Source organism: Anser cygnoides, chromosome 3 (genome assembly GCF_040182565.1).
Source record: "Anser cygnoides isolate HZ-2024a breed goose chromosome 3, Taihu_goose_T2T_genome, whole genome shotgun sequence".
Classification (NCBI taxonomy): Eukaryota; Metazoa; Chordata; class Aves; order Anseriformes; family Anatidae; genus Anser; species Anser cygnoides.
In genome coordinates, this window is record NC_089875.1 from 19,873,702 (window position 1) to 19,901,272 (window position 27,571).

The following is a 27,571-nucleotide window of genomic DNA, read 5'->3' on the forward strand; positions in this document are numbered from 1 at the left end:
CAGCTCCCCACAGCTTCCTTTCAGGCAGTTGCAGAGAGCAATGAGGTCTCCCCTGAGCCTCCTCTTCTCCAGACCAAACACCCCCAGCTCCCTCAGCCGCTCCTCACAGGACTTGTGTCCCAGGCCCTTCACCAGATTAGGGGCAGCACATGTGAACCCCCAAAGCCACCCGCGGAAGCGGCACACCCCATCCCGGGCTCCCCATGCTGCGAATCCGCCGCAGCCCTGCCCAGAGGCACCCCCGCGGGGCCGGCCCTTGGGGTCGGCCACCGCACGCAGCCCCCGGCACCCCCCTGGCGATGCCGCGGGGCCGGGGCCGGGGCCGGGCGGAGCTCCCCGCGGCGGCGGCGGGGCGGGCCCGGCCGGGCCGGGGCGTGTCGGGGCGTTCCTGGGCGCCGCTTCCGTCGCTGTCGGGGCCCGGCTCTGCCCGGCCCGGCCCGGCCCGGCTCTGCGGGCAGCATGCTGAGCCCGCGGGAGCGCGGCGGGGACCTGGCCCGCTTCTACACGGTGACCGAGCCGCGGCGGCACCCCCGCGGGCACACCGTCTACAAGGTCACGGCGCGGGTGAGTCAGCCCCGGCCCGGCCCCGGTCCCCTCCGCTCCGTGCCGGCCGCCGCTGCCCTTCCCCTCGTCCTCCTCCGGCCCCGGGGTCCTGCTTCCCCTCCTTCCCGTGCTGCCTCTTCCTTGGGCGTTCCTTCTTCTTCTTCTTTTTTTTTTTTTTTTTTTAATTATTAAATCTGCGGTTGCGTGCGGATTGGAGCGCTTGGCAGGGCTGCTGGCAGGTCCCTGCGGGCCTCGGGCTGGGCAAGGTGTGGTGGAAAATCCCCCTCGGGGGGAGGCAGGAGGGAGCGGAATGGGAGGCTTCGCTTAGCTGGGCTTCATCAGCCTCTGCCAGCGGCCTCACATGGCTTGTCGTCCCCCCAAACACGCCTTGGAGTTCATTTCCTTTCCTGTTAATTGCAGGGCGCGCATGGATAGCTTAAAAAGAAGCGACTCTTTCCTTCTTTCTTTCTTTTTTTTTTTTTTCCTTCTTCTCCCCAAGATCTCCTTGGAGAGGTGGCAGCCGAATGGCTCTGCCTCGCAGTCAGCTCCCGAGGAGAAATCAGCGAGCAGCGGATGTGCACCCAGCGCGCCCACACTGGGCACAGCTGTTTGACCTGAGGGATATTGGGACAGCCCCGTCTGCAGGGCTGCGGGTGCCTGGTCTCTGGTCTTCGGCCCCGTTTGGGTAGAAGAGGGACCGGGGGAATGAGAGAGGCCTTGTGGGAGAAGAAGGAAAGCTGAAGCAAATAACCGGATTTTGGGAGAGCTGGCTTGGTGCTCGTTCTGCCAAAGGCTCTTTCTGTTCCTTTGGGGAAGCTTCTTGCCTTCTTTTCTCCTCCATTTCCCTACTTAAGCCAGAAAGGGAGGGGGAGTAAGTGAATACTCTGAGATAGCTGCAAGAGAAGTAGGAGTTCAGGTCGCAGATTTGGTGGGATATACTGAGGGCATCAGAAAGGCTTTATTTGAATGACCTGTGATCCCAAAGTTACTGCAGCTGCAGATGTTCTGCCTACGAGATCTGCGTATTCATATGTATCCCTTCCCTTAACTCAATTTTTCACTTTGAAATCAAAAAGCAATTTGTTTTTACTTTTTTTTTTTTTATTCCTGAACGTTTACAAGCCCACCAAACACAAATATGGCACGTTTCAAATATTCTTTTTAGTCAAATGAGATGTAGTTTTTGTTAAGAGCCAGGAAAAGTTTGTTTTGCCCTGGGAGATTTTAATCTAAAAGGGAGAGATCAGACTGTTCAGCCCTTGCGGTTAGGGATGATGCAGTAGAGAGCCTCTCGATGAGGATTAAGGGGATGGATAGCAAAGCAGATGTCGTGGGTGTCTGCTATCAGCTGCCCACTCCGGATGATAGCATGGATGAGCTGTTCTATAGGCAATTAGGGGAAATCTCGGGATCGGTTACCTTGTCCTTATGGGAGATTTCAACTTCCTAGACACAAATTGGGGATATCGTACTGCCGTGACATGCAAGTCTGGGGAATTCCTAAAGCATGTTGACAGCAATGTCCTGTCACAAGTACTGAGCAAGCCAACTAGGAAAGGTGCCCTCTTAGATCTGTTTTTTGAGAATAGGGAAGGCCTTGTGGGAGAGGTGATGTTAGGGAGCTCTTTTGACCATGCTGTTCGTGAAATCGTTGAGTTCAAAATTTTTGGTGTAATAAGAAAAAAAGGTCAGCAGATTTGCCACCCTGGATTTTAAGAGAGCAAACTTTAAGGTATTCAGGGAGCTAGCAGTGTTCCCAGGGAATCGGCTTGAGAGGGTTTAGGGGTCCATGAGAGCTCCTTGCTTTTCAAGAACCACCTTCTACAATCCCATTGTGCCACAGGCCAAGCGAGTGGGACAGAAGATCGGCTTGGCTGAACAGGAAACTAGGACAGAAAAAGAAAATAGATAATCTCTGGAAGCAAGGTCTGGCTTCACAGGGAGAGTACAGAGCTGCAGTTCACATCTGTAGGCAGAAAGCAAGAAAAGCTGGTAGTGGCCGCTGTAGTGTCAGACAACAAAGAAGGCCTTTTTGTGTATGTCAACAGCAAGAGGAGGCCAAAGGAAAACATTGGACTGATACTTGGCGAAGATGGTCACCTAGCAAATAGGAGTGAGGAAAAGGTGGAGGCATTTAATGCCTTTTTTGCCTCAGTTTTTAATATTAATAATAGATCTTGGATTGCCTGGCCCTCAGCATTGGCAATCCATGGCTTGGGTTGTGATGACTTTCCATTTGTGGTCACAGAAATTGTAAGGGGCCAGTTGTATGAATGTTCATAAATCCTTGGGGCTGACAGGATTCACCCCCAGAGAACCGCAGGAGTTGGTGAACGTTACAGCTGGAGCCCCCTCCACAATTTACCAAAGGTCGGGGCAGCCTGGGGAGGTCCCTGCTGACTGGCAGCAGCCAGCACTACACCCGTCTGCAAACCGGGCATGAGAGAAGGCCCAGGAAACCACAGAGCTGCCAGTCGAACTGACAGAGAGAAACGTGTTCAGACTTGGCTGGGCGATGAACTGGCTTGTCGGTAGAGCTCCGAGGGTTGTAGTGGCTGGGGCTGTGTCTGGCAGGGAGGTGCTGGGCTCAGCTCCTGGGAACTGATGGCAGGATGCACGGGAACGGCACGGAGCTGGGCTCGGGCGGGTCAGACTGGGCATGAGGAAACATTTACCCTCAGGGTGGTCAGACACTGGGACAGGCTTTCTAGAGAGGTGGTTGATGCCCCACGTCTGTCAGTGTTCAAGAGGCAGTGGGGTAATGCCCTCAGTAACATGCTTCAACTTTTGGGCAGCCCTGAGGTGGCCTGGCACTTGGACTTGATGGTCTTTGAAGGTCCCTTCCAACTGAACTGCTTTAATTCCAATATTAAAAAGGTTTTCCTGAGGTAAAGACAAAAGAAACAGTGCCTTCAGGTGCTTCTGCAGCAGGTCGCGATGGGCTGAGTGTGTGTTTTGTTTCTTTTTTAATGTTGGTTTCTGTCAGTGCAATAGGGAGTAATAGGAATGAGCCGAGACTTCTGCTTATTTTACTCTAATGACCTTGTTCTTATTGGCCGAAGACAGTTAAGATGCTCTGTGATATTTTGGTATCTGTAGATCTGTTCAGGAGCAAGTTGTGGCACGCAACATGTGGCCGCGTCTACCGTACCAGGCCGCGCAGTTCAGAACCGGGGAGTGTGCTGACTGTGAGGGGTGTCCTACAGAGCAAGGGGCTGATGGGTTTGTGAGCGGTCCAAATTAAACCAAGTTAACCAGAGATCATTAGTTCTTCAGTGTGTCTGGATGTCGGAAGTCCTCAAAGTGCAAAAATCTCTCTTTTATGCGGCAGAGCATGCGTTGGGTTCACAAATGTAGAAGTATAAATAGCTTTTGTCTCAGTAGGGCTCTCTCTGGTAATCCGTTATGTAGTACTTGAAGTGAGGATTTGGAGTGTTAGAAACCGAACGGAATGATTCACAAATAATTCAATGAACATATCTGCTGCCCTCCCCTTTCCTCCCCTCCTGTTCCTCCCTCCTGTTCCTGCCGCGATCTGGCTCCACGGTCGGTATCACAGCACTACAGCTGTGTTGGCTGAACTGATGCGCAGCGACTTTGGGGGATCGCCAGGAAAAAAAGTGAGGTGGATCTTCCCCTTGCACTGAATACCCTTCGGACGGAGGCCTAGGGTACTCAGCATGTGTTAGTGGAGATTTCTGGTCCTTTCAGGGGCATGCAATTGGATACTTTGTGAAACTGCATTAAGTTAAAGGAGCTTTCTGTTCCAATGTTAGGATGGGTTAATAATGAAAGAGAAAACCACTTGTTTAGTGTATCCTAAGTGACGGGCACAGTCACCAATGCTACGGGAACAGAGAGGTTCCTTAGGGATCCTTGGCAGAAGGAGGATGCTACTAAGTTGTAATTATAATTGTGAGCTTTATTATTTCACAGGGTTTTATGACCAGCGTAGCTTAAGGTTCCTTGATGTTTGTTCTAATCACGCAGGACCTTCAAGGCTGGTGAGGAGCAGGAAAGGGGGACTGATACATGACCGGCTTCCCTACAGATAATGGCCATTTACTTTACAAAATGGCACTGGTTATGCTAACCATGTTATCCTGCGTTAGGAGCAGGGGATACTGGTCACGGCTACCCGTGCAGTCCCTTCTGAGTGCTAAGGTCTATCCTTATTGCAGATTTTTCTAAAAGCTTTTTGTTTAGGAGTCTACTTTAATAAAATAAAAAAAAAAAAGTCAATCTGTTCTGTGGTTTTTGCAAGGCATGTATTCTGCAGAAACTGACTGTGCATGAGTATTTACAGAGAATATGTATTTTATTTACTTGTAAGCAGTGAAATACTTGGAGTGCAGACAAGATTAAATGAAAATTGGCCTTTTTATACCCATTCCCAAAGGCTAAAAAACAGAAAGAGAAATCAGCAAGTCCTGATGCCAAGAGTATTGTTTGAATGATATCTGAGAATGTAGACTACTAATAGAAGTTCAGATAATTTGGAGGATTACAATTATTAATGATAATTAAAATTCTAATGAGTTACATTTGGCTATCTGCAGGAATAGGATAATCTGAAATACTTTGCTCAGTGGTGGGGTATGAGATCCTTGTAGGATCTCTGTTTTCACATCATAATGCAGTAGTTATGCATTGCTCAGCTCATTGGTAGGTATCCTAATGATATTTTTTAAATAGATGAAAGTTGCTTGCAGTAGAGATTTGCAGGAGCTGATTGCATTGATCCTTTTGGGAGGACTGAAAAAATACACTGAAAATCTGGGGCATAGTAAGATGTTTGCCAAGTCTTTAGGTTGGTTATAGGTTGGATTGAAGGGGAAGACCTCTTCTGGGGTTGACCTTCAGAAAAGGATATGAAGAACAAAGTAGGACAACACATAAATTATTACGTACTGACTTAAAGTTGGCATGGCTGGTAGATATAGAAGGCAATGTAACATTAGAACAAGTGTGAAACAGGGCCTCTGGGTTTTATTCCAGATTCTTACTAACTGGCTGGGTAATTACTCATCTCTCTGGGTCTCCTTCTGCCCATCTGGTAACTTACCTAGCTGCCAGAACTGTTGTAAGGCTTTAACTAAAGGTGAACTGCAAAACAAAACAGTTGGTGTGTGCCCTTTGGTGTTCTTTTGTGATGTGTAGCCATGCCTGTGCTATCTTCTTTCTCCAGCTCTACAGGTTTGTTACATCGAATACACCAGCTATTGGAAAAGAAGGGTCAAAATATTTCACAAAGTGTACACGTGAACTGTCTGGTAGTGAGTGAGGGAGCAACAGCCCCAAGGTTAACATTCGGTAAAGTTGCCAAATGTGAGGTTACTCACAGATTTCCTCAGTGAGGAAAAGTTGAGGGAGGTTTTGACATTGTAAGCCATGTTATAAGAAGAGGTCTTACTGTGCAATGTGGGGGAAAAAATTAGAGTTGTGAAGGAAAAAGCCTTAGGTCTTTTGGGACCTTCTCTTTTCTGTCTTGTTTCCTCTGAAATGTGTGAAAGCTTACAATGGTCTGTGTAGTAAGGTGGTCTTATGCAATCTGGGAGGCTTCAGCTAGGATTCTTGAAAAATGGAAGGAGGGGAGTGAACAGTATGTTGTTGTCACTTAGCAAGGAGTAGGTGTACGTTCATTGAATTCCCTCTTGGACCAAGAGCTTGAGTGATGCTTGCAGTCCAGTGGGTTGGGATTTTAGCCTGTGGGGTGTGAGTCGTGCAAACTCCTTGCACTTGCCTATCTGTGTCACCCCTTCACAATACTAATCATTTTGTGGGGTGCGAGTGTGTGGATAGTCTTAGTTTGGACTGAGAGTGCCGTATTTAGCTAACAGTAGCCTAATTATTTTGTTAAACAGCTTTGGTAGAATGATAGTGAAGGATGTACTGACTTACACAAGATAATTGCAGTTATGAATTAAAGATGCCTGGTTGTGATTGATTGTGCGGATATGCTCTTATTGCTGTTTATAAACCCAATACAGAACTTGGATTACAAAGGCTTTTGCGATCGATATTTATTTAAAGAAAAAAAAATCCAGACAAAATACATTTTTTTTTTTTTTACGGTGTGTAGCCAAGCCTTGTTTTCGCTGCAATTTTCCTCCAGACAAAGTCATTTATAATTAATTAGGCAAAGAGTGTTTAAGTAGAAACAAACACACACGGACAGAGTCCGTCGCGTGCGCACATTGATGGCTGTAAGTAAAGTGAAAATCCTGTCTTAATAAATTCAAAGCCTTACACCTCACGACGAGGCTGTGCATAATGTGTATTAAGCCAGGAATAGCCTTGATTAATTCTGCTTATTGGGAGTAATGTGACCCCAATATGAATTAACAGGAAAAGACTGGGAAGATGATGGGGGTGTGTGCTGTGTGGCTTTGTTCTGTGGGATGCCTTCTGTGCCATTTTGCCTAGCACGTGCATCTGTATTTCTGGTAACAGCAACTGTCTGTGCTGCTGAAACTCCTTACCCTGTTGTATTTGGATATTAAACTTCTCTGAAACTAAATGAAAACACTTCTGCATGCAAGGAGGAATATGCAACTGTTTGCCTTCTTCCAGATTTTTCTCCTCAGCAACAAATCATTGCGTGAATCAGTTTGGAATAGTAAATCCAAGCACTGAACGGTTTTTGTTTTGCCTTTCAGATTGTTTCAAGAAAAAATCCAGAGGATGTCCAGGAGGTAACAGTTTAAACTTGTGCAAATGTCTGTTTGTGTATTGCATTATGCCTTTTGAAGTATCTTTGATGCAATTTAGCAATTTCTGTGTATTTTGTCATCCTAATTGAGCATACTTTTTTTTTTTGTATGTTTCCATCTGTCTTTTGCTTTCATAGTCGAAAACAGTAGTGAGTGTAACATGTTGCAATTCTGCCCTTGGTGATGAATCCAGACTTGAAACAAAGTCTTAGGGAGTAAAGTGTCTTTTCATGACAAAATGGCTTTGAAAACTTCGCAAGCTCTTTTCTCAGGGCTGGAATTGGCAAATTGATGGCTACTTAACTCCTACCAGTATAATTAGAGATCAGTCCGCAATCCAAGTCTTAGGTCTCAGCTGTAGGTGTTATTCTCCTCTTTAACCAATACTTCACGGAAAAGCCTACATCATTACTGTCTATTAGTGAGCAGGGAAAGTGGAGGAGCATAGGAGTAGTTGAGAGAGGTTAGACTGCAAGTCGTATATTAATCCTGCCTCTCTGAGGCTCCTTAACTATTTTCCCATGATGTACTTTTATAAAACTTTTGAATTGCTTGCTCTTTGCCTCTTCCAAAAAGGCTCTGAATAAGGGTCTGCTGTATTCTTGTGCCTCTTTAAAGCCTCAAAAGACTGTTAGGAACCATTTTATTGAGACAAAAAATGCATCATGCTTTTCTTTCTTGGTTGTTTTCAGATTAAAAATCTATTTTTTTCCACTTGATTTCTTCTGGACTAATGACTTGACATTGTTCATACTATATTATGCTATGTACATGCGTTATCTTCCTTCAAAAGCACAACCTTTTGGCTTTTCAGACATTGAGTAACATATGCATATGTTGAATTTCTGGTGCAGTCTCGTACCACAGTTGAGGAGAACCTGGATAGTTGATGAAAGAAGAGCCCATAAGTGAATTCATTACATCTCTGTATGGTCAAACATGAGTTACTGATTAGTGGCTTGGCAGAGGTGAGAATTGCCTACTACACCTAATACCCCTTTGTTGCATCCTTCTTTGAAATCTTGAGGATCAGACAAGCATGAACATTCATGCTTTTGCCACTTTTTTTTTTTTAATCTATAGAAGATTAAAGTAGTTTATCCGAATCAGACATAATCATGGACCTAGTTTTAGACCTGCATTATTGTAGCTTGTAGCTTGATGTTCACCTTTTCCAGGGAGACTCCTGGATTGAGCCCACCCATGAACACACTCTGCCATTACCTTAATCTTCATTTGTGGGAAAAACACCTTATAGCAGCTGTTGATGAGCCGTTCCTCAGGAAAAATATATTGTGTCTTTCAGCTAGTGTATTGCATGAATATATGTTAATTAGTTGTGAAAAAATAGCAGAATGGTATCCTTTAGTCCTTGCTTTAGTTTGTAGATGTAGGATGCCTTGCAGGATTCCACATACTCTAGTCAGCAAGGAAACGTAAATGTGCCATGAACTTGCTGATGAGTGTCCTTTTTCCACAATTCACTGCATTCAAATTAATTATTTTGCATGTGATAGCATGGTAGCTGTGGTGTTGTGATTCTGTTATAAGCAATCATCTGAACAGCAATACCCTAGGCAGTAGTTGCTGTAAGGATGAATTATAATAAGGAAACAACATACATTGGGAGCTTTTCTGTTACACTTGCTTCCTATGACAGCAAAAGAATTGTGGGCAGTCTTTGAGAGAAAAAGAGTATGCTCCTAATCTGCTCCCAAGAAAATAAATTGACCTCAGTTTTCCAAAACTGCTCAATTAGAAATTCAACAGACAAAATTTTGTACGCACACCAACCCTCTGGCTTTACGATCTGTCTTGTGCAACCCCTTCCCCTAGCTGTACAGAACCACGTGGCTGTGCCTGCCTGCTCGTGCAGAGGCCAATTTAATGGCACTGCTGTGATGCTACTACCCGCGTTGCAGATGTGCAACTATACGTAAGGCTGTGTACTGTTACCTCAGTTCTACTCGCCAGTTTTCTGTCACGTCTGTTAACTGCACTTCAGAGTACAATCCTTTAATACACAATCTCTCCCGCTACAGCCAATTACAATTCAAGACACCCCCAACTGTTCTTGCTGGGACAGGAAGGAAGATAACCTTATAAGGGCTTTCTTCTCAAAAGGATGAAGTTAACGTGAAGTTGTGTGTGGAGGAGTTAATAGATACCAAAAGGCTAGTGGCCTTCATTTCAATTTCCTTGCTTCTGAGCGTTGATGGTGGCAACATGGCATGCGAGGCAATTGTAGCCAGGGCAATCATGTTTTTTTTTTTCTTTTTTTTTCCCCCTCCCTCCCCTATACTCATTCACAGAGGAGAAAGGGTTGTTCATTGTGGAACACAGGAATAGGATGAGTTAAGAGAGATCTGCTGGCTCTAGTTATGACAAGCACCTTATTGCACTGCAATTCCAGCATATGTTTTATGATGTACTTGCTGTGCTTTGTTGGGCCTGGAAATATAATCTGTCCTTCCTACAAATCTGACTTCTAATGAGTATGTTAGAGTGGGAGCTTTGCTATCTTTGCTCAGCTGCATGCATGCAAAGGCATGATCTCCATGAGCTTGTGAAAGGTTTCAGGATGACCTTCATTCCTTTGCTTTGTAAGCTGTTTGTGGGTATGTTTTCTCCTCTTGGCTACTGAGAGATCGCTTGCAGCAGCAGACAAATAATACTTTTTAGTGGAACAGAATCTCACGCTTTTATTTTTTGGCAGCTTTTCACATTGTCTCTGAGTACTGACAATACAGTAACTTGATGTTTTGAGACTTTGCTGTCTAATGCAATTTTATGTTTTATATGCACACTTTAAGAAGTACTAATCATCATTTTCTGGATATTGGCATTGATGGAAGTACAGTATTGGAAAATTATTGTTTCTGAAACTGAAATCACTAGTTGGACTTTTTGAGAGATTCTGGTTTTTCCTACCATGCCTGTGGAACTCCATCAAATACTAGTTGTAATTAGTCCTGGATGCGTGTGCACGGTAGGTGGGGCTGAGTCAGGACTGCTACTTTCTGCATAGCAGAGTTGATAAGTTGGATGGAGTGTTGCCATATTAAAGCTTTCAATATACTCTCTGACAGTCCTGTTACCTTATACTTGCATCCTTCTGTAGATAGGACTTGCATCCACTGACAATTGGAAGGCTTCTGACCAAAGTGCTATCAAAACCAACCAACCAAAAAAATAGTAATCTAAAATGAAACCTTTTGCTTATCTCTAAGTCTGATTTCCTTGAAAAAAGTAGTTCTACAATTATGATTGCTCGTGAGAACGCAACTGGTTAAATCATTCAGTGAAATATTTGGAATATTTTAAATGGTATTTAGTTGTATTAACGTAGTTGAGACATTTGACTGATGGAATCAACTTTTGAATTCATTAAAATCCTTTTTTTTCCCTTTCTGCACTAATCACTGCACATTAGTGTTGAGTGTTATGATGACTCAGTGGGTCTAACCAACAGTGAAGCCACAATATAAAATGCCTTTGTATTTTCTTTTTTTTTTTTTTTCTCATCCTGATAGCAAACCTGTTAGCAATCAAGTGTAAGTTTTGTTGCTCAGTTCTTTTCCTGGCCTGATTTTCCTGCTGGGTTCTCCTTCCTTGAATGGAAGGATACAGAGAATGGGATGGAAGAAGGATAAGGTAGATACCTGACTGGGAGGAACCTGCCTGGGAGATGACTACTTCCTTCTGAAAAGGATAAATCAGCAAAATCTGGTGTAATGAATGCTCTCCTTGCGTTTCTGAAGTCAGAGATTTTGTCTAGATTACAAAAGGGAACATATTCAATTTTTGATGAGAATTATTATTAATAAACAATTTTACATGGGGGCTTGCATTTGCACATGATCAGCAGTTTACATAGGCACATAAATTATGAGCTAATTTGCAGTTCTAGGTGCTTCATGCTCTGCCTGTAAGAATTCCTCTGTCCGTAAGACTCCATAAGAATCCTTTACCTGTACTGATTTTGCTTTCCTCTTTTTCTTTTTGCTGTTGTGTCTCTCCCCTGTACCTGCAGCTGCGCCAAGCACAGCATGCTGTTGAGTGTTGGATAGTGAAATGCTCCTATTCGGCTCTTTTCCCCCTCTCTTACTGGTTCCCTGTGTAGCTCTGGATTGCATTGTGGATGAAACAATGCTGCTTTTGCCCTCTGTATTTCCTTCATTCAGCTTTTACTTAATATTTTGTCTGTACACTGTAGTCTTGTTAGACAAAATGAGGGTTGGGGACAGATAATGAACCAATGTAATTTTTTTTAATGGTTGTTACACTTGGCAGTTTAGATCGTATATTTTTGTTGAACATATAAGCTATGAAAGTAGCAGTCTGATTTGCTTAAAAACATATTCGTGATGTGAACAATGAACATACGTGAACATAGTTGTGATGACCCTCACTAATACTCCCCCCCTTCTTTCTCTGCTTCAGATAGTCGTTTGGAAGAGATACAGTGACTTTAAGAAACTGCACAAAGATCTCTGGCAAATTCATAAAAACCTATGCAGACACACAGAACTCTTTCCACCTTTTGCCAAAGCCATAGTGTTTGGTAAGCATGGTTTCCTCCTGAATTGCTGAAATTCGTTGATAACTCAATATCCCATAAGTACATCCTGTTTTGCGTCTGCATGGAGAAATATTTTCGATGTGCTTTTAGTGCTCAACTTTTTGCCTTGTTGTGAATGTCTTACCAAGTAGGCATGCTGGTGTCACAGCTTGATGTTTTTATTAATCGTTTAACAGGACGTTCTTGCTGCTTCCATGTTAGAGATGTAAGCTCAAACATTTATTGATGTTTATGTTCCGTATCTGTAAAACATACATTCCCTGTTTTCAGGAATATATTGTCTGTATTAGCTTTGTGAACAAGGCTTGAACAATGAACAAAGATTTTCATATATAAGCTGTCTGCTTACCGGTGAGTTATCGTAAGGTGCCAAGTAGTTGTTGAAGAACACGTTTTTTATTTTAGGAATTTGATTATAATTATCAGTTGTATCTAGCTACACTTTTGAGATCAGTTTTACATATAGCCATTAGTTATTTCACCAAAACCAACACATAAGATGATTGTGACTCTGCGTGAGAAGTATATGGTGAAAAATAATTAGCCAAAAAACCCTCTCATTTTATCCTGAAGTTTGTCGTCATGAATAGATAAAGGTGGACTTTCAGCAAAGTGGTGTGACTCTATGTTAAAAAACCTCCTGAGTGTTAATGCTTGAAAGAAAATTAAAATTTAATATCACTTATGTAACATTGTTTGCATTTTGGGCCTTATGTTAGTATTACTGGATAAGTAACATCTTGAGCTATGCAGAGCTCTGAAATACATTGAGAACATTTCCTACAAACATGAAATCGACATCTTCTCAAAAAGTCTGTGTGTGTTTTTGTTTGTTTCCAGTGTCCTTCCGTAGGTCATTTTTTGTTTTAAGCATGTGCCTTTCACTGATTTTTAAGCTTTTTTTTTTTTTATGTGTAATGAGTTGTGTGGTTTTTAACATTTTTTGTTCATCCAGTGTGCATTTTGTACTTTTCTTGGTGTTTTTCATGTACCCCCCCCCAGCATTTAATGTGAGTGTTTGTTTTTCAAGTTTTTTTTCGCATGCATCTAGTATACTTTTTTTGCACATTTTCTCCCTTTGTACAATTTAAAATTTTTGGCATGTCTTTCTGTGTATTCTTGCATGTATAGCATTTTTCAGTTGGGTGCGCTCTTTTTTTTTTCTCTGATGTGTGTTTTTTGGCACTTTAGCAGGTTTTTAAGCAGTCAGCATGCATGTGTGGCATGTTTCCACATTTTCGAAGGGCAGTGTTTTTAGGTGTGTATCTAGCACATGCTTTTGCACCTTTTTTCCATTTCACGAGTTACTGTGTTTTAGCATCCAGCATGCATTTGGCATTTTTGGCATGAATATAGTCCATGTTTTTGTCCAGTTTTCCAGATGTCGCATGTTTTGGTGTGCATCTAGTGTGTTTCTGCATGTTTTTTTCGATAGTAACATTTTTTTGCATGCATTTAACACATGCTTTTTTGTCCTTAGTGCTTTTTTCCATATTTTTCTTCATTTCCAGTTCTTTTTGTATTGCATGTTTTTTATTTTTTTTTTTTACACTTTTTCAGTAAATGTCAAAAAAGCAAATAAACAACAAAAAGCCCACAAGTCTCTATTACTTTGAGATAGTCGAGCCTGTCAGTTTGCAAAGTTCCCAAACTGAGGTTGTTTTGTCCCACCATTTTGTGTGACAGCACTGTGGCACTGTCCTGCGTTATGGCATTGTAGTGGTGTTTCCTGGCAGCCCTCCTTTGCCTCAAGTGCTAGAGAAACAGTGTGAAAATCCCCTTGAAGCAAAACCTCAGCCTGGAAAGCACAATATTCCCCATGGTTTCAGGATTTCAAATTCTGCCAGACTTCTAGTTTTTGCTACTTAGTGGTACTATATTCTTGATGACTGCTGCGTGTAGGCATGGCATTGAGATCTTTTAAAGAATATACTGACATAGTCAACATGAAGTTAGCTTATAACCTAGGTCCAATTTGCCCTGTCAGCTCTGCGGGGTGCTCAGACTTAACCTCTTGTTGTGTGAGAAGGCAAGGACGCTGAACTCTGGTGTAGACTTTTACACAGCTCTGCGCAGAGAACCACAAATTCATACATTAAATTGTCTTCCACATCAGTTACGTTGTACCCAGCTACCGTGAAGTTCTACTTTTGCTCATTTATGAAGTTGGAAGTGGAGTAAGTTTCAGTGCTATGTCAGAACTCGTGCACTAATGGTTAGAGACCGTATTATTTCATCTTGAGATGATTTTATCTGCTTTATAAAGGAGAGTGCTCATTGGACAAGTTATTTTACAAGCTGATATTTATTTGCAAGGCATAACTTAATTTCGAGTAGGAGATAAGGTAGCTGGTCATAAGGGAGAGAGAGGGGCAAAAATAAAAAAATTGGGGTTCAAGAGAGTACATACTTCTAATGTCTTAATTTTAAATTGTCAGAAATGCAAACTTGCTAGCTGTTAGTGTACTACCTCTGTAAGCCAGGGAAAAATTGAGTGAAATCCCCTTTAAAAGATGTTCTTCTTTTGGATGGGATGAACAGAAGTGACCACAACCTATGTTGTAAGAGAAGGAAATCTACAGAAATATTCAATGTAGTTACTGACAAAAGGCTCATTGAAATTAATAACATACTAAACACCTCACTACATCTGAATGAAGAATACCGGAAAAAGAAAGTAACGTAAATAAATAAATAAATAAATGATTTGTACATAGTGGAAAGGAACAGAAATGCCTGACTCTTCTTCAATTTAAGAAGAGTTATTTTAAATTTAATTTAAGAAGAGTTTATATAAGTAATCTTTATTTAAAGAATAAAATGTTCCTGTTGATCCGTACATCTCACTTCTACACACAATAGGTGCTGTTTTATTTTCATGTAAAGCATTTATCTTCAGTTCTAATACTTCTTGTACTAGAGAAAAATGGAAACTTAGTAGATTCTGGGTTTTTGACAGACTCGTTTTCAGTTTTGCTCAGTTAATGGTGGGCTGCAAGGTCTACCTCTGTTAAGATCTTTATTTTTCAGGGTGCTTTAACGAAGCATTTCTGCAGTGTTTCTGTGGTGATGTTCAATTTGTCCCTGTTTTGAAACTAGGTACTTATTAGCATTGCTAGTAGTTGCTGTCAACATAATTCTATTTTTTTTTAAAGTACATATGTTTTAAATAATGTATAAATATCATTCTGTGGACAGTATACAAGCGAGCACTATTAGTTCTGACAGTTGAACTTGTACTAGAAGTGTTAAACCTGAGCAGAATTTCCAGTGCAGCATTCAGAGTTTCAGGACGTGGTGTGGAGAACTGAGAAATATTTTGAAAACGAATATGCTGTGCTGCTGTATTTGGTACAACCAAGGATGTGCCACGTCTGCAGAACTGAGTTGCCTTGCATGTTTTACACTACAGCTTTTGAATATTATAACATGCAAATGCATGTATTCTTGTGCTGTTATAATAGAGCTGCCTACATCAAAGCAGGAAACTTGTTATGGGTGGGGAAAACCAAATAATTCTACTTTTTCTGTGCTTCTCTTGAACCTTTTCCACCCATCTTATGGAGGAGACATAATGACCTTGAGCATGGGAATCTCAAACAGATCTGGCTGCTAAAACTTCTCTGAATTGTTACGCTATTATGATAACTATTTGTGAGAAGGGATTACTCTCATTCCCCAATATGCATCAAAAGAATTTCTTCAGTATTTTCAAACTACTTTTTTTGTTGGCAACTTTAAGTATGTCCATATGTTGGGTGTACATGGCATTTTACCAAAATACTGGTAAGTCTGTACTTAGTGTTTCTTGTATAACAACTGCACAGATGTGCTTGGATATTAAAATAAATAAATAAAATACTCCTCCCCTTTCTGAATTTATTTGACAAAAAGAAGAAGAAAACCACACAAATACTGATAATGTTTGTTAGCAGTGAGTCAGAAAAATCGTTCAGGTTATAGTAAACTTAGGTAATGACCTTTTGGGCTTGAAAATACCAAATGAAGGAGCGTATTTAAGAATGAGGTGTTGTGTGCAGTTGGAAGTCTTTTGAGAAACTGAAACACAAACACAAACCTTGCTAGGTGTTTTGTTTTTCAAATCTGCTCCAGAAACAATGGTGGATTCCCTTTCTGGGAATTTGCATTTGGTTTCTGTGTGAGTAAGAAATTCTAGATGGATCATTGCTGGAGCAATAGCGTAATTGTGTTTAGCGTTTGTGGTGTGCTGAGGTTGTGCTTGAGATCTCCTAAAACTCTGTAAAGACATGATCCCTCTAATGAAGTTTTCATTTGCCTAAGAGATATAAAGAATAGTGGAGGTGACATTGATTTAGGTGTAGGAAGACTTCATGGTTGAAATGTTTGACGTGTCAGATGGGTTTCTAAGTACCTTTGAAAATCTGGACAAGAAGGGGGAGATTAATCCAAGTGTTGAGCAACAGAAGATTGCTTGGGAGTAGGAGAAAAGGAGATGGGAAGGAGTTAGGCAGGGGTGGCTGGGAATGAAACTGCCACAGAGATGACGATCTGTGAACAAACCAGCGCTGAGTAACATTGTCCCTTCCTGTGAAGTTCTGTAGTTCTGTAACTGGTGGTCCTCTTAGTGGATCATGATGCTGATGAGATGGAAAATGTGACAGTGAATAATATTTCAATGGCTCTGTCCAAACATTCATTTTTTTCTTATTTGTGTTAGCTCAGCTTAGTGTCAGAAAGTCAAATGTCTTGCTCATGTGGCTAGCATCAGCTACATTTGAGAGGGAAGGTGGCTGCAAACATAATTATATTTGTGCAAAGTATGTGAAACAGAAGATGAGGAAGAAGAAAAATTTGTTATTGGTTTCAATGAAGGAGTAGAAGGGAGAGAGGAGAGGTCCCTGGGAAGCCAGGAACAATGTCTTGTATACAACCTGTGCAAGTCATTCATTTTGTAAGTTTCTGACATTGTTAGCTGCTTGTTTCTTTGTAATCGATTTTCTGTTGCATTACATCAGTGCCGGTGTTATTTTGTAGATGAATTTAACTGATCTGTGTTGTGCTTTATTGAGGAAAGTTGTTTCTTCATGCTGTCTTGTTCTGCCTGCAATGAAGCAAAGGCCAAAATGCGCCTGCAGTGTTGCTGTGAAGATACATGAAGCAAAACGAGCAGTTTAATATAGCCACATTTCAGTATTGCCACTGAGTGTGGGAGCATTGCCTTTGCCTTCTTTCTGCTTGCTTGTTGCCCACTCTTTTGTATGTCTGCTAAGGTTTGTACAGCTGAATGGCCAGGGTGAACAAACCATGGAGCTGATCCAGCTGAAAATTAGCCCAGCAATGTCTTTCCTTTAATTTCATGGAAAAATAACCTTAAAAAGCTTTGTTTGTGATCTTCTGAGTATGTATGTGTCTTTCTAGTTTTTTTTTTTTTTTTTTTTTTTTTTCTGTTACCAAATGGGTAGGAGCTATTTACTTGAAGAATTTCTGCTTTGATACTTTCTTCTGGGACTATTTTTTTTTGCTTGATCTGAGTATAAATGACTTTTGCTTCTGTATTCATTGTATCTTTTTGTCCTCTTCAAAGGTGAATGCCACGGTGCTGTTACAGGTGATTCTTATTTTTCTGGTCATGCTGTTACAGCAATACAGTTTCTTAAACTTGTCTTCCCAGTCCTTTTTTTTCCCCTCTTTATAGCTGTTTCAACTATCTGTTCTATTCTCCTCCAATTATTACGGTTAACCTCTGTCCTTTTCCTTTTGTAAACTCGTAACTGTTTCAACAACAAAGTGATGTTGATATGAAAAGCTAAAAGAAGTTGTGTGCAATTGTGAAGAATGTGGTTTTAAGGTAGTAATGCAAGGGTTCTTTCTCCTGAGAAGCAATTCTCTGAGGTGAGCTGCGGGATTGTTTTTTAAATACACATGTATTTTCTAATTGGCATGTCTTGGGTGCTGGGTAAGGAAAAGGAAAGGACCATACATTGCAGTGAATGAGCTGCCTCCCAGCCCTGATTACCTCCCGAATCCAGGGGGAGATGAGACCCTGTCTGCGTGGAGCTACTTCAGAGGGAAGTTTCAGTGCCTGGTGGCTTCACTGTCTCCCCTGCGACTTGTCTCCGTAAATGGCACCTTGGGATTGATTATCTGTTTGGGGGCTTTTAGCAACACTTCTACTTTCTGCTCATGTCGTGCATTGTTCTTGAGAATCCGTGAAGAATGCTCAGCGCCTTACAGGATTTGGGCCGTAATCAAGGCTGACACTGACTGGCGTATTGTCAAATTGTGCACGTATCATTGCTCGTTAGATAACACTGGACATCCGTTAGTGTCTCTTGGCTAATCAAGAGTGTTGCCTCACATATTCTTACGATGAGAGGGTGAAAGATTCTTGTCGTAGCTGCCAGCTTTCATCATCTGAGTGGATTGCAGAAGACGGTACTCTAGGGACGATAGAGAACAGGAAGTTTGAAGATTTGCTATGTTCTCCTGAAGCATTGGAATGACTTTCATAGACTCAGGGAATTGTCTCCAGAAGGTTGCTTTTGTCTCTTTAATTTATTTATACGTAGTTGGTGCTTATTATTGCTAGTTAACTTCTAAAACTGTCAATCCACATGTCTGTTTCAGGGCGATTTGATGAAACCGTGATTGAAGAAAGAAGGCAATGTGCTGAAGATTTGCTGCAGTTTTCTGCTAATATCCCTGCTCTCTATAACAGCAAACAGCTTGAAGAGTTTTTTAAGGTTTGTTAGTATTTGTAGGAGTGTTTGCTTCTTATTGATGTGAATAAAGTACAATGCTGATTCTGCTTTACTTTATAAGCTTCAGAGTTACCACAAGCTGATCTGATGCGCTTTGTGAAGTGACTGGGAGTTTTCCATTCACTCGAGAAATCTAGCTTAAAAAAAAAAAGAGGCATATCACACCTATGAGTTGGGAAGTTTTGTGGGAACTTTGGGTGACGGGATTTGGAATTTTTGCATATTGAATGATGAGCAAAACCAGTGATGTTAAATATAGATGTTCTTGGGAAGTAATAAAAAATATTGTTACTATTTCTGTATTTTATGCAGTTGCTTATAGTTTCAAACTAATGAAAGGAAGACTGAGTAGACTCTTTTCTTGGCCTGTTATGGACTGAGGTCCATGATAACAAATTTGGTATATGACTTGTCAAACATGCTGCTTATACAGAGATGTGAGAACCGTTCACCAGAATACAGTTTAGGACAATGAGCTGATCCAGACTTCCTTTTCATTACATCTGAAGGAGTTTGTTTTCAATAGTTCTTTCAAACCTCTTTATTTTCAGTATGTCGCTAGCGTGCTCTGACATTCTGCAAACACATAAGCATAAATTTACTTGTAAGCACCATAATAACTCCCTCAAATTAAGGAAGTGCTCATCTGTTTGAGACTGGGATGCGAGTGTATTGATGTGTTTAGTGTATTTAAATGGTAAATGTGAAAGCAAAATTACAGAAAAGCATACAAATTCTCACTTGTTTTCATGATACAGTTATTGCAGAACCCTTTAAAATGCTTAAGATAATTTTCATTAAGCTTTGGCAGCAACAATGAATAGGAGACCGAAGTAGAATATTTTACTCTTCAGTTTGTTTGCACGTGCGCTTTTTTGGTTCTTCGGAAATATTTCTGTTTTGTGCTTTTTGGGTACTTTGTTGAGAGCTCACTTGCCATCCTTTGCTTAATAAAAGTATTAGTTTTGGCCTTCCACTGGACCTTTTCTGGCTTTGTAAGGCAATGAACAAACCTAGAAAGGCATTCATTTTTACAGGAGCAAATATATCTACAAGGGGAATTATGCAAGTGTAATAACTTAAGATCACGTGCTAGCTGATGTTGTCATTTTCCTGTAAGAATGCCTTAGGTTTTGATCAGTCACCAACTCAGCCAGTGTCCTTCAGCTGTGCTCAGGAGTGGTTTTGTTCTGTTTCAGATTTCTGTGTGAATAGCCATGGAGAGGTAGACTTGGACAATGAGGTCTTAGAGACAGCTGAGACAGCTGAAGGGAATACCGTGTGTATCTATGGGCTAGCTAACACGGGAATGTGCTGGGCTAGTTCAAGACTGATTAGAAATGCCTGTTTATAACTCTGCCTTGGAAATGGTGCAGTTTCTAATGAAATTGCATGGAAGGCGTGTTAATGAGAAGTGAAACAAATTAAAAAAACAATGACAACAACAATGAACATTCAGATGTTTTCTTCTGAAATTAGTTATTCCTACTTTATTTAACTCTAAAGTCTTTCAGGTTTGAGAGGGACTAATATCACCCTTATATGCCAGCCCTGGCCTTATCGTCCTCATTTGTCCTCTCTTGACTATAACTGAACTCACCATGGTGGGTGGGCCATTGATCTAATCCACCAACGATCCTGCACGAAGGACCTGTTGGCTTAGGGAACACCGTGGAAGAGCACACTGAGTCACAAGAGAGCAGGAGCATCACTGTTCACTCCATGAAAGCTCTGGGCTTTGCAGGCAGACATGCTGCAGACTGTATGGTTCAGGACTCTTGTTACTCACCGCAGAAGCTGCAGTGGGCTGACTGTTTTGATATCTAAATAGTCAGTGGCAAGCAAACATGGCCTGAACAAAAGCCCTTGTTTTGCTTTGGTTCTTTACAGGGAGTGCATTGTGAATTTTATGGCTTAAAATGTATGGGGTTTGGCTGGGAGGATTTGGTCAGGCTTAGTTTCACCCCTTGAAATCTGTGAGAAATTATGCCAGCTCTTTGTGTAGTTGTCAATTAGGGTAGAGTAGCACTGGGATTAAACCCCAGGCTAATTGTGCAGGTATGTATAGTTTAATTAAATGCATTAACTATAAAGTAATGGAGCATATACCGATTAGGAAAGTTAGTTTTGAGTATCACTGCCATATAGTGAGACGTTCCATAGAGCAGAGTAGCTCAATAATTTTTTTCCTTCTTTCTTTTCAGGGTGGAGAGGTTCATGATGGGTCTGAACTGATCGGTCCTGTTGAGCCTGCATCTGACTCTCTGACTGACAACCTGTCTGACTGCAGCTCTGAAGGTTTGCTTTCTTCGGTTGTGTAACCTTACACCATGATCTGTTTTAAAGCAGCGCGTAAATGACAGATGCATATCTGTAGGAGCATTGATGTCTAATTTCTGTTTGCCTGTTGTGACAGAAATGCCAGAACTGGGATTAAAAAAAGAGAAGCTGGGCTCAGCAGAGTTCTGTCTGCTCTGCTGGAAGTTTGCTTCTAACAGGAAAATTTCTGGGAATTTGTCTAGTCCATTTTGGAAGTTCTCTTGCTCTGTTGCTCAAAAAGAACTTAAAGACCAGAGATTTAGATTAGATATTTGGAAGAAATTCTTCACTTAGAGGGTGGTGAGGCACTGGAACAGGTTGCTCAGAGAAGCTGTGGATGCCCCATCCCTGGAAGGGTTCAAGGCCAGGTTGGATGAGGCTTTGGGCAACCTGATCTAGTAGGAGGCATCCATGTCCATGGCAGGAATTTGGAACTAGGTGATCTTTAAGGTCCCTTGCAACCCAAGCCTTTCTGTGATTCCAGGAATCCTTTTGTTTAAATGTGTGTGATCCTGCCTGCTTCCAAAAGGTTGAATAAACAGTCTGGTAGCATTCATGACTAATCATGCCTCAAGTCTCTAGCTGTAAAAATTTGCAGGGAATTTTAAAGTCGTTATGAGACTGATCAATAAGTGCAAAGATGACAGTCTGAATTTGCCCAGAGCATGAAAATTAGGTCTAAGATTTACTAACTACTGTATTCATTAGAGAGGGTTTTCATTCAGCCATTCATGCTCTGGATATCACTAGGCTTTCACTGCTTAAAAGAATCCAGAAGAGATGTAGTACTGTATTTTAAAAATTTCAGTATATCTTCTGGATTGACATATGTTAATGGAGAATGCTAAAACCTACTGCAGGGCTTGGGGTGGTAAGCAAGTTGTTTAAGTCTCATACAAAAGCTGCCACATTTTTTTTTCTCTTTTGCTGTAAAGAACACCCTGTTCTTGAAGTCCGAGACATTGTGTATTAGAACCAGCGTGGGCTATGTTCATTTGAGAACTGGAAATCCTTCCTCTAGCTTGTTACTGTTTTCTGGTTGTGTTAAGCCAGTGGAGGATTTGTCCCTTTTCTTGAGATTGCATTTACTTAGCACGTCGTAGAGATACACATGCTGGCTTGGATACCAGATATAATTTTAGTGGCACTTCACTCTTGCTAAAAAGTAAATAAACAGCATGTTAGGGCTTCTTGCCTGGCTGTGGAGTCTGAGCTAGCCTGAGTGTCTCTGCATATAATCACCTGCAAGAACCATGCAAACTTTCAGATATTTCTGTATGCCTGAATTATCTTCGGGGTCCTTGTGAATTCTAAGAAATTCTTTCACAACCTAATGGATTTTTCTTTGGAACTGTTCTACACCAATGTATAAATATGCAATATTATACAAACACTTCTAAAGATTATTTGGAAGGGTTTTCTTTCTTAACTACTACAGTTCTGTCTTTCTGGCACAGAGCTTGCTTTGGTAAAACTCTGCTTGAATAACAAGAGCTACTTGTTTTTCCTAATAGTGGTTTGTTTTTTTATTGCTAGAAGACTCCAGGTTGTGTGACTTGCCACTGGAATCTCTTGATGCCAATAACTATGCGCTTAGTTATGTGATACGTTCTATGTGCGCAGGGAGTTTTGCATTTTATTTTGTAGCGTCTTCTCTTAGTTAATGAACTAATGCACCTGCAATACTTTGTTCTGTGAGGGAAAAGTATAGAGCTCTTTAATTACAGGAGGTAGTTATCATACATACAGGTAACTAGTTTTACAGGGGCACTATTTCTGTGAAATATAGCAGTCCAGTTCTGACAATGCACCCATTTTATGCTGTCTTATAAAAGAAAAACCGCTCTGAAAATGTGTAATGTGAATGTTTCTATTCTTTATTCAGAAGAGTCTCATTTGTAGCAGAAGAAAAACACTTCCTTTAAATGGGAACACTTTTTTCTTCTTTTCAATATTTTTATAAAGTAGAAAAATTCTTTGACAGACATCCTCTGAAGTGGCTGGAGTGCTTTAGGGGATACTCGCAACAGCTATGAGCACAGGGTATCCAGGTGCAGAATGTGACTTTGTGGAGTTTTCTAAAAACTCGTATGCCTTGCAATTCATATTTTCTTACTTTTTAAACTAAATTTTGGCAAGGGGAGCTAGGGAGAGAAAGTAACAGCTGTCATTAAGGCCTCTAGATGGCAGTGGCAATACTCGTCTCTGAGTCCTCTGCCCTCCTCAAGGCATTCTGCCTGCACCTAATTTTTCCAAGTCTGATTATCATTAACTGTGACTAGTTCTCCATTAGTTTTTGTGGGCCTACGAGGGCCTCCATGTGGGCACTGTTCCTCCAGGCTGTTGTATTGAGGAGGGGCCGGTGTTTGCTTAGCAGAAGGTTGGTGTTTGCTCATAAGGGTCTGTTGTGTTTTCTCACTTTTACCTGTTCTTTCCAGGCAAAGTTCACTCTGCAGAAGGCCTGCACATTAATGGTAGAAGCAGCAAATTGATGGTAGAAGAAATATTTTTGTACCAAAATAAGCAATAAATATCTTTGTTCTAAAACAGTTTTGTAGTTACTGCTTTTACAGGAATGTGTGCTCCTCAAGAGGCCAGATCACCCAGGCTTTCCACCAGTTTTGGGAAACTGCATTTACTCCCAATCTACCCATAAAATTGCACAAGGCATAGACAAGTACAGGAGTTTATGCTGAATTTTATCATTGTAATACTCATGTAATCTTCCTGACAAACAGTTGTTGTCTTCCTTTCTGTATACTTGGGATAATGTTCATACATCCAACTTCTCCAAAATTTTTCTACACTAGTTACCACGTTCTTTAGAGAAATCCCCTGGGAAGCTCATCTTTTTCTTTTTTCCTTTTCCTTTTGTTTTACCATGTTCATGTTTTCTTTTCAGAAATAAGCAGATATGGTTCAGACTCTTCCTACTCCTCAGGCTGATTGGAAGCCCTATGACTGTGCCTTGTGTGGTGCCAGACCTGGGCTTTAAACCCTGCCCCTAAGCAAAGTTTATTAGCTCAGGCTCTGTGCCATGCTAGCTGTATTCATACAGCTTCTGGTCAAGTTGGCTGTAGGAGCAGAACAAATGTGATTCTGTTTGGGCTGTAGGGAGGGGAACTTGGGTCTGCCTGAAATCTGCTGTGTAGATGTGTTCTAACTCATATAGTCCGGGTGGCCAGCACTGCCTTCCCACAAATGCCCAGCTTTCCTGTTCATTCGCTCCATCTGCAGCCTTTGTCCATCAGTCAGCTCTGCTTGCACCTATGTATTCCCTAGCTAGTGATTTGTCTTTGCTGAAGAAAAACATTTGACTCCTCTTAAATGTTATTTCATAAATTCAGTGTTCTCAGCATCCAAATTTGACATTGCTGTCCCTAAATTGGGCAGGTGAACACCTAGTTATTCATACCCTAATTAATCTTGTCTTCCTCTGACCATTCTGTTGTGAGGCTACCTTCTTTATTACAGCTTTTGGGACTACATTGGCAGTTTTCTTCTCTACATGGACACTTTGCTTTATGTTCCTCTCCTGAAAAGATCAGGAGCATTGTCTTGCGTGCACCATCTCCACTACTCTCAAGTAGTCTTGATCACTGAGTGTCATTGTGCCTTGATTTTCAGACGAAGTGAGTGACTGTTAACATGTTCTTCTTCCTGCCTTTTTCCCTCTCACTCAAGTTAAAACGCTTAGCTTTAGAAAAACGTTTCTACAGTGCTTGACAAAATGTATGCTTTTTTTTCTACTTTTCCATAAATTGTAACCCCTTCCTCTAACTGTAGAGTTGCAAAATTAAATTAAAAGTTTGAGCGAGGTGCCTTTGAGTCAGCTCCTTGCTGCTACACATGCTCCTTGAAGATGCCAGAATACTTTACCTCACAGTGTGCTTAAACTTTTGACTCTATTGATAATAGAGAAGAAAACAAGACACTAGGTTTTAGCTCAGAATTTACTTTCACTGTGTGTACAAACAGCTAAATGCCTTGACCTTGTTGCCTGTTTTATTGCTTCAGTGTGTACATGTGCCAAGGTGATAAAACAAACTGCTACTTGATATCCAGGTGGCACTGCCAAATTCATGGCTCACTCCATATGTCTCATGCAGAGTACTATTCTGAAATGACATTTTTTGAGACTGAAACCTGGCCTTTTTTTTTTTTTTCTTGGTGAGTAGGTGTAGGTCCCAGCTTTGAAGGCTCTTCTGTTATGTCTTGTTAGCTCTAAATCATCATAACAGCGAGAGGTAGGGATTAAAGTGCTACTGCTGTTGAAATTAGGTGAGTTGGAGTGCTGAGGTTTGAATTAGCCATCCTAAGCAAACACCTGTGTTCTGTTTTTAACCTCAGAGGCAACCAGGAATGGCAAGTCTGATACTGCTGTCAGTTTTAATAGTGTTACCAAATGGATATCCCTGATAGCCAGTCCAAGAGCAATTTTATATTATGTACTTTTACCTGTAGTAGGGTCATATCCTTTCATTTTGATGGCAAGTGGACATCTAATCCGTTGAGCAAAAGGATATCAAACATTTCTGTCGTTCTTGTCCTTTTCAGTTCGGAAGGATTTAAGTGGGCTCGATGATGTGACACTTACAAGCCAATCGGAATGTGGAGGTGAGATCTGGAAGTTGTTTCCATTACATTTGTGGAATTCGAATTATTGAAAAGTCATAGGTATGAATGAACACTTTGTGGGTGATGATTCGTACAGAGAGATGATGTACATGTAAAATATACTTGCAATTTGTTCCCAAATAACCCTGCTAAGTTTCTGTAGGTTGAAATTACTGAAGGTCAGCTTGCAGAAAGTATATATGCTCTTAGCTTATGGCAGATGTAAAATAAAATGTGCTAGCTTAAATTTCAGTGAAAGAGGTGCAAGCTAATTTGTTTTACCACATTAGCAATGAAAGAATAGTATACACGGTAGCCATGAATTAGAGTGCTGCATGATGCATAAGCTGACAGTAACTCTGTGTGAATTCAAGCTCCTAATTGAATAATTTTGGGATGCTTCATCTTACTGATTTAAAAGAGTATGTTGGGATATCTTGCAACAGTAATCTGGCTCCCGCTGATTGACTTTTCTAATAGCACTCACACAGGGAGGTTTAGTTTTGTAATTTCCTGGAGCCCAGCAGTGAGCAGGCTTTGAAGGTTTACGTTGGGTGTTAGATGTTTGTCTCTTCATTCCCAGTATTAAAATGAAGAAGAGTTGCTCTGCAGAGTTTGTAGATAACTTTAAAAGATGGGCTTCTCTGGGTATTCAAAAGCCATTTTTAACACAGCTGTACATATAGAGAATTTCTGTGCTCAAAGTCTTAGGAATCTGGCTAAGTGAAAAAACAGCTAGTATCTTTGGATGAGATAAAGAATTTTGAAGGTTCCTGTGGTCTATAAGAAGCGTAGAGTAATGAATGTCTTTCTGATCATGCTTTCAGGCTTCTCCAGTGACAGTGACCTGATCTCTCTGACAGTTGATGTAGACTCTCTTGCCGAGTTAGATGATGGAATGGCATCCAACCAAAGTTCTCCCAGTAGAGCTGTTGGCTTTTGCCTTTCTTCTGAGCCCCCAGTACAAAGCACGGTGGCATCCGAGCAGGAGTGGACCAAACCCGAAGGAGAGAAGGAAAGCCATAGTCTGTTTACTGGAAGCTTAAAACCCAAATCTGGCAAACAAGATTACTTGGAGAAAGCAGGCGAGTTGATAAAGCTGGCCTTGAAGAAGGAGGAGGAAGAAGATTATGAATCTGCCTTCAGCTTTTACAGGAAGGGTGTTGATCTGCTTCTGGAAGGTGTACAAGGTATGGATCTTCCCATTATGTTGCCTTACCTTTGGTTATGGGCATTTGATTATGGAATTTCCTTGGTGACATCTGCTTGCTGTGTTGCAAAGAGGTGATATGAAATGCAGAACGATGCGTGCATGGCTTTCATGCTGCTGTGCATACGAGAGAGAGAAGTCTTTCTCTTTAAGACTAGATGCTAATTTAGGGTCTCATCTTCCAAGTGCCACATATCTCCTCTTCTAAAATTACAGCACAACCTCCGACTTGCAGGTAAGTAACAAAGTGCTCCACTTTTGTCTCTTTCCTTTTTATTACCTAGGCATTAATTAATACGTGGCACTTGCAGCACTGTTGAAACATTATTTAATTTACATGGTTAAGTGAGGATTAATTATCCCCATTTTACGCATGGGGAGAGGCTGACTCAGGTTAACTTTCCAATCACAACAGGATTAGAACTATTCTTGGCGTACGGCCTCTTGCTCCTTCCACTTAACTGTTCTCCTTTTTCTAGGTAAAAGATGCATAAAAACTTGCATGCCTACCCTGCTGGAGGAGAGCAGGAGTTTTTTCAAAAGACTCTGGTGTGTCAATATGACTGCAAAAACTGTTGCTAACTGACCAGTTGCAACTCCTAGTAAATTTCGATGGCCTCTTCTTGTACCTTGTCAGTCAGAAAACATTTTTTTTCCCTTCCCATCTATAGTTTTTGAGAATCTAGAGTGATAACCTCACATATTTGCATTTTGTCCATCAACAGCTTAAAACTATAAAGCACAGGAGAAGAATTGTTCTTTCCTGGAGTGAATTCAGGGTCTGTGTATTGTGCTTCTGTCCCACCCAGATTAAATGAGTAAGATTAGAATGGTGGCTTTGTTC

General features: G+C 41.3%; 1 protein-coding gene across 5 annotated transcripts in view; it reads left to right on the forward strand.

The window, feature by feature from the left end:
* Positions 1–375: 375 nt before the first annotated feature.
* The window catches only part of RPS6KC1 (ribosomal protein S6 kinase C1), an 88,655-nt gene continuing 61,459 nt past the window's right edge, over positions 376–27,571 (forward strand). The window contains exons 1-8 of one of the 5 annotated variants that reach the window (XM_048057611.2): positions 458–564; positions 7,203–7,238; positions 8,111–8,224; positions 11,700–11,820; positions 18,448–18,563; positions 20,786–20,879; positions 25,458–25,517; positions 26,345–26,707. In XM_048057611.2, coding sequence (XP_047913568.2) covers positions 8,186–8,224; positions 11,700–11,820; positions 18,448–18,563; positions 20,786–20,879; positions 25,458–25,517; positions 26,345–26,707 — 793 coding nt within the window. In that variant the 5' untranslated portion in view covers positions 458–564; positions 7,203–7,238; positions 8,111–8,185. Of the gene's footprint in view, positions 565–7,202; positions 7,239–8,110; positions 8,225–11,699; positions 11,821–18,447; positions 18,564–20,785; positions 20,880–25,457; positions 25,518–26,344; positions 26,708–27,571 lie in introns of all 5 variants that reach the window. The other 4 variants (XM_048057609.2, XM_066993647.1, XM_048057613.2 and 1 more) reach the window with 4 other exon arrangements.